General features: G+C 30.9%; 1 protein-coding gene across 2 annotated transcripts in view; it reads right to left on the bottom strand.

Moving 5' to 3' along the window:
* Positions 1-1986: 1986 nt before the first annotated feature.
* The window catches only part of drosha (ribonuclease 3 drosha), a 47557-nt gene continuing 41622 nt past the window's right edge, over positions 1987-7921 (bottom strand). The window contains exon 10 of one of the 2 annotated variants that reach the window (XM_018512245.1): positions 1987-2282. In XM_018512245.1, coding sequence (XP_018367747.1) covers positions 2086-2282 — 197 coding nt within the window. In that variant the 3' untranslated portion in view covers positions 1987-2085. The remainder of the gene's footprint in view (positions 2283-7921) is intronic. The other variant, XM_018512246.1, reaches the window with a different exon arrangement.

Here is a 7921-nt window from a genome sequence, read left to right as displayed (position 1 = left end):
TTCTTTCTTCCGAAGCGCTCGCGAGTCTCCTTTGTTTGTTTAAGGCTCTTATTTCGTTATTCGTGCCCTTATTTAAATTGTAATAGCTTTTATTTGTTTCCTGAGGCCTTCGTGATCGATGCGCGCGTTTCGCGTTGCATCGCTATGCATTTTATGAGTGATTGCGCGTTTTTACTTGTTCTTGGTGGATCGGCACTATTTCCTCGTGATTATTTGGTTGTTAGTTATGATGTTCGTTATTTCCCGTCTTTTGGCGGTGCTATCTACGTGCTTTAGTGCATTTTTCTATTAGTTTTTCTATTTTATAAGTTGCGCAGGCGCTGTGCGCGCGGCGTTCGTTGGCAACGGCTGCGGTAGCATGTCCTATAGGCTTTCGCGGCACGTATTGTATTATTCGCTATACTTGTGCTCGCGTTCGCTTGGTAAACGGCCGGGGTGCTATAATGTAGCGCACCGGACGTTACAGTTTCTTGCAATATTTTTCTGTAAAGTTGATAGTATTACAGTAAAAAATTATTCAAGCCTAATATTTTGCAATTTTTAGTAATTAATATCTTGTGAACTATTGCGAAAATTGCAAAATAGTAAAAGACTTTTCGATTCAGTTTAGTTCGCTCTATCTACACAAAAGTGATTGGCAAGAAAGGTGGAGACATCCTATTAGGTGTTAAACTTAATTCCTGCCGTTTTTCGTCTCCAAAATTGATTTATTTCGAAGGGAAATACCTTAATCAAAGTAATATTAATAAAGTATTATTAATTAGTAATAAAGTAGAAAATGGAGGAAATTACGTTGATTAAGGTATTCATTCATCTTCCCTTCGAAACAAATCAATTTTGGAGACGAAAAACGGCAGGAATTAAGTTTAACACCTAATATATATAAATTCACACCGAAATATTTAAAATACTTAAAATCCGCTCTGACCGAAAATAGGATTTCTCTTAATTAAATTCAAAAGCTTTACAGTTATCAGGAACTAATTAAATAAGGTATTATGACACAAAACAACTATAACACTATGGTACTGTATGATTGTAAGTTATAAGTTGAAACAGAACCGGATGAGTAAAAGACTAACAAGTAACACTACCCAAGTGCCATACGCCGATTTTCTTAAGACTGTGCATACATGTAGTGCATTGAAAAATATTTGACACGTATTTTTTTATATCTTCTCAAAAGCCGTTTTAAGGGTAGACAACGCCCTTATGAATGTATAGGGGTGAATTCCAGTATTTAACGAAGTACTCGCGCGCGCGTACGTTTGTTACAGAATGGGATATATGGTGATTTTCGAAGTTGCTGAATTCAAATCTGCTCTTAATTTTTGAGAATTCAATATGGTGGAATCAATATGGCGGATTTGATTTTTTTAAATGAAGACAGCAAGACATTCTTGCTCTCTGTCGAATCGGGGAATAACTAACGTGAAAGTGGCGAGAAACTATTCCCTTCTTTTTTTAATTTTTTGTTATTTTATTTTTTCAAAAATCCAAAAAAAATAAAAAAACAAAAAATTGAATTCTCAAAAATTGGGAGCAGATTTGGATTCAGCAACTTCGCAAATCATCGTATACCACATTCTGTAACAAACATACGAGTACTTCGTCAACTGGAATTCACCCCTATACATTCATAAGGGCGATTTCTATCCTTAAAACGGCTTTTGGGCAGATATAAAAAATACGTGTCAAATATTTTTCAATGTACTACATGTATGCACAGTTTCAGGGAAATCGGCGTATGGCACTTGGGTAGTGTTACTTGTGAGTATGAAGATATAAAAAGAGACGTGCTGCGCATGATATTGCTAAGTCTAAAGAAGGTTCAGTTATATTAGCATTAAAATCAATGTTTTTCTAATTTAACTATTGTTTACCTAGTGAGTGCTTTCTGAAAAAAAATTTCAATATGATAAACAACTTGAGATTATTGTATCATAAAAAATTGTGGAAGAAAAAATACAAACATTAGAAAATTATACATATAAAACTGTAAAAATGTTCATATTATGTTCTGTGTATTTTTCTCTATGAAAATCATGATATTTTTATTATATCAATAACAACAATAGTAAGAAATTAAGTTTCTCTTTTTTTTGGAGTAATACGCTCCCTACTACGACTTTTTCTCCGACTTTGGCTACAATCAGAATCATCGGATCTGTCATATGATCTTTTTTCAGATTTTCCTTTTACCCTCTGTTTGTTCGGCCATTGTTGCATCTTCATACTTTTTGCTATTACACGTTTTTGATGATCCAGTTGCGGGAATAAATCTATAAAAGTAATCAAAATTTTCATAAAAAATTTTAAAAATTGTAACTTTATAATTAAAATAGACTATTTTCTAAACTTTAAATATAAAGAACAGTTTATTCTTTGTTTAATCACATATGTTTCAATAAAGTTTTAATTTAAATGTTATATGTATATTAGACTGCCAAGAAAAAAAATTTTTTTTTAATTGGCCACTTAGCTCAAAAGTTACATTTCATGTCAAAAGAACACCCCTAAATTTTTATCAAAAAATATTAAGATTTAGAGATAGTGTGTGTGTGTGATTTTTAAATCAAAGAGGTTCGATTTTCCATAATACATGTTTCAATTTGATGCAAAAATGGCTTAAACCGGATTTTAAAAGTGGTACTGTATGTTTTTTTGGTCGCTGAACACGATGCAATAATTCATTTAACTCTACGACATACGCCTTAAGAAATACAGCCCGATTTATATGAAAAAATGACCAAATTTCGAGTTCAAGATCGATTTTAGTAAGGTTCCAAGCATTCAAATAGGTCGTTACTCCCCTCAAATTGTAGATCTGTTCACAAAACAAGATCCAGTTGGAATTTTCCCAGGACCTCCTACAAGGCTTTTAAAAGTTTCATTTAACTGGATTATAAGAAAATTTTTATAAAAAATTATAAACAATTTTTTTTCTATCCTTAAAAAAGTTTTAAAGTAAATCATTTTATGGTTTTGACATCCTCAAATCAAATGCCTCAATTTAACGATAAAAAAAACTCTTTATTAGAAAATGAAATGAGTACATAATACAAAAAAACATGATTTAATAAATTGAAATAAACTACATATTATATAGTATATTTTTTTTATTATGTATTCATTTCATTTCCTAATAAAGAGTTTTTTATTGTCAAATTGAGGCATTTGATTGATGAGGATGTCAAAACCATAAAGTGGCATTTGATATATTTTAGAATTTACAAAAAAATTTTTTCTATCCTTAAAAACGTTTTATAATTCAGTTAAGGAGGTTATAAGGCTGAGACGGGCAGTGAGAGGGGAATGCTTTAATACAAAAGAAATATGGAGTGTAGCCAACATTAAAATTTGAAGAAATAAATAGCTAAAATTTAAAGAAATATGGATTATAATGCAATTAAAATGCAAAAAATATTAGTGTTTATTTGTGTAAAAGTTTCAAAGATAAACATATATTTTTTAGAACAGTAAATATTTTTAGCTCAAGAAATGATTTGGCAACGATGTAAAACTGAAAAATCGAAGTTGGTAATACTGCAAACTGCAATGTCTGACGGGTAGATAAGGTTAAGTGACTATAAATATTTCGAAGCGTTCTTTGACAAATCATTTAGTACAATTTTTTTCTGTAATTAGTAAATCAAATGCTTAGAAGTATTTGTAGTGAGACTTTGACGGCACTACTCAACTGATAGAATATTCTTGATTCGCGATGATGAAACAACGTTGCCACATTTTCTCCATCAAACAGTTTCAATGGCAGAAGTATCACATCTTTGGTTATATTTTTTACTATTGTTAATAAACTGAGTGGTAAAAGTTGTTTTAATGTTCAAATATATTTTTAATATGCTATACTTTATATATTAAACATAAATTTATTCGATTCTTAACATTTCAAATATTAATATTTGTTGAAAACAGATACATAGAATCGAGTCTCCTATAAGAGAAAGAGAGATAGTCTATTATAAAATCCAGAATTTTGTTATTAATTTACAGAAAAATGCGCTGGTCAAAAAATCTGAAAAAATTTACATAAAAGCATGCTTTGTAGATAAAGCTATGTTCCAAATTTCAAGCAATTCTTAACATATTGCATTCTCCTTACAACCTCCTTAAATGCAACATTTGAAGGCCCTGTAAGAGGTCCCGGGAAAATTCCAACTGGATCTTGTTCTGGGTGAACAAACTTACAATTTGAAAAAAGTAACGACCAATTTGAACGCTCGGAACTTTGTTAAAATTGACCTTGAACTCAAAATTTGGTCATTTTTTCACATTAATCAGGCTGTATTTCTTAAGGGGTATGCCCACCCTAGAATTTTCGAAAAATCGAAAAATTTTTTTTGCTTTTTCGATACTTTATCATCACAAAAATAAGTTGCAATTGAATTTATAACGAAAAAAATGAACGCAAGCTGAGTGCTTGAACTTTAAACGCGTTTTTCTCAAAACAACATTTTTCAAATCGGCATGACAAATAACTTCAATAATTTCTATCCGAATGGATTCAAATTTTAACTGCAACTTAGACGCATTCCACAGAGAAGTACATAGGGGTTTTTCGATATATAAAAAATTTTTTATTTTATGAACAGTTTTTGAACAAAATTTTTAGCAAAAAATACAAGTGTGACTTCAAATGCCCGTCATTCTTGAAAATATCAATATTTTTACAAACCCTTACGTATTTCTTTAGGTATTTTAATGTACATTGAAAAAAATTTTTTTTTGCTCTAGGTCAAAATTTGTGAATGCTAAATGTCATGCCCCGGAGCACTTCCATAAAAACCGTGCTAGATTTTGTCATCGGTAACGCCGCCATTCTGGATGCAAAAAATACAAAAATTTTTTAGTGGATTTCAATGTGTTGTGTTGTGTGTGTGTGTGTGTGTATGCACTAACCAGTGCTTTAATTAGATTTTATATTAAATTATTTTTTAAACTAAAAAAAATTTTTAAACTTATTGCTGTTTTTATGCTCGCTAGGATGGCTATATCCCTTAAGACGTATATCGTAGAGTTAAATGAATTATTGCATCGTGTTCAGCGATCAAAAAACATACAGTACCACTTTTAAAATCCGGTTTAAGCCATTTATGCATCAAATCAAACATGTATTAAGAAAAATCGAAACTTTGATTTAAAAATCGTTCACTAGCGACCTTTAAATCTTAATATTTTTTTGATAAAAATTTAGGAGTGTTCTTTTGCATGAAATGGAAGCTTCTGAGCTAAGTGGCCGATTAAAAAAAAATTTTTTTTTGGCAATATAATGTACACATACATATTCGACATTTATACCAAAATACAATATAATTAATAAACTAAGTATTAAGGCTCAATTGAGATAAATACAATCAATAATGCCAATTAGAATGAATACAGGATGTGAATGTGAAGTTTGGTTTATTTAAAATAATTTCAATCGCAAACGTTTCGATCCAATTTCCGATCCTTATTAATGCACACATATAAAATGTTAACGGAAATCAGTCAGCTAGGCGTAGTGATATAATGGCGATGTCGTTACACTTCCTGCCCCTGTATTCTGTAACTCATTATGCAGTCGTTATGAGTTCATAACGACAGTTGAGCAACTTTTTTATTACATAAAATATCTGCGCAACTGTCGTTATGAACACATAACGAGTTACAGAATTTCACTGCTGGTACGCTATACAATAATTTATCGAATCGTTATATAATAAAGCGCAAGCAAAATTTTTTCGTAACTTACATGATCATCGAAACGTTATTAAGCTGTTAATGCGTCGAACGTCAAGTTTTATCTGACGAGACAATAAAAAAAGACACCAGTACAAATATATAAATATATTACAGAAAACATTGACAGAGGCCGTCATCTAAACATAACTTTGCTATCGTATGCTTTATCCAATAATTCAGTACCGTTCTGTAAATTTAATCCATTAACCAAATTAAAAAATTCTAATTGGGCTCTTGAAATATAAACAAATAAACAACAATTAAAAAAGGGCAATTATGAGCCTTAAAATGCAGTAATTAGTGCGAATCAAAAGTATAAATATATTTCTAGTTGATATTCAATCCATAGTATACAAATCTGAACGTTTCAGCTATCTTCAAGCCATCTTCAGCAGTTTCCATTCATAACAATAAATTAATCGGTTCGCAATATTGAAGCCATGGAACATCGTAAAGTTATTATTAAAAGTACTGCTCGTATTAAGTTTTTTAAATTTTGTATACAAAAGAAGATTATTCCGCAAAATTTATATAAGATTTATTATTTTGATTTAAGCTTTTTTGATTCACATATGCGCAATAGCGTATGGGAAGGTAAAAAAAAATGCATATATTCATAAAATTCTTAATATTGAACTCACTAATGCGTTTAGAACTCTACATAATTCTAAAAAACAAACTGTGGTTTTATTTAGGAGGATTTCTAACTGGATTCCTTATTATCTTTGTGAAGCATTTTTTCTAGACAAAATAATTTTTTAAACTTTAAACATAGAGAAGAACATAAGAGACTTGACAAAAAATTAATTGGCTGATCAATAAGCATAATAATATGATTTCTAAGATTAAACCCATTCAGTATTCTTGGACTTGTTCTACTGATAATTCTTGTTCGTTTACTAATGGTTTACTTTCAGGTTACAACAATGATCATGTTTATAAAGTAGACATTAAATCGTCTTCTTTTGATATTTCTAATGTACAATCAGCTATGGTTTCTGTTAGAGACAAATGGTTCGTTAATTTGTCTAAAATTACCATTCCGACGGAAATTCAATGCTTACTACAACTTGGAAGTAATTTTTCTCTACCTTCATTTAACCTGAAGAAAAATTGTTTTGAACTCATCAAATCCATTGAAAACAATGTAAAAAGTCTAAATAACACCGGTGTTTTGGACTTGAGGAATCGCAATTTCTATTATACAGAAAATAGCCTTCACGAAACCTGCTAACAATTTTATCTAGGTTAATTTCGTTACTCAAAATGACCAGGAGTTTCATTAGAAAGAGTCCAAATATTTTATTCACGAGAGCTAACAAGGATAATGTTACTGCAGCCATTGTGTGTGTGAACAAGCTGAATACAAATAAAAAATGCTCAATACGTTTGAAGACAGGAGTACGTATATAGTAATTAATAGGGATCCAACTAGGAAGCTTACTGAATCGGTTAGAATTTTGTTGACGAAATGGAAGAAATGTGATTATATTGATTCAAAAATGTACAGGAAATTATACTGCAGTGATGGGATTCTGCCGAGAATCTATGAATTTCCCAAGATTCACAAAGAAGGGTGTCCTTTAAAAATAATTGTTTTATCTATTGATAGCCCTCTATATGCACTGGCTTTATTTTTACATTATATTATTAAAAATTAAGTTCCTAAACCACGCAGCCACATTGACAATAGTTTTAAATTTGTTCAAAAACTGAATGGTTTTTGTTTGGGGAATAAATATTCGTTAATTTCTCTTGATGTGATATCATTGTTTACGAACATTCCATTGGATTTGGCTACAAAAAGTGTTTTAAATAGATGGCATTTTATTGCATGAGGTTATTGCATATTGAAGGGTTTATGGTAGCGTGTTCGTTTGATAAAAATTTATTAAATTCTCTATAAATTAATTGGTCCTGAAAAGGGCCGTTTGTGGTAAAAAAAACTATATTAATCTTTCTCTATAAAAGATTGTTGGTTTGGTCTGAGTAAATCTCTTAGGTCCCCAAAGCCTTCTTCGTGTTAAGTCGAGAGAGTAGGATCCAGGAGGTGAGTCTGGTGGTGTGTAGCTTGTTGGTAATCCTGGTGGTGTGGATGTTTCCTTCTGTGATGTGAAGTCGCTCTGCGTTTCTCGGTGAACTACCGTAGGTCGGCTCAGCGTTCCTCGGTGAACTC

This window comes from Trachymyrmex cornetzi, unplaced genomic scaffold, assembly GCF_001594075.2.
Source record: "Trachymyrmex cornetzi isolate Tcor2-1 unplaced genomic scaffold, Tcor1.1 scaffold397, whole genome shotgun sequence".
NCBI classification, from domain to species: Eukaryota; Metazoa; Arthropoda; class Insecta; order Hymenoptera; family Formicidae; genus Trachymyrmex; species Trachymyrmex cornetzi.
The sequence above is the reverse complement of the archived record's forward strand: the minus strand, read 5'-3'. Positions and strand labels throughout refer to the sequence as shown.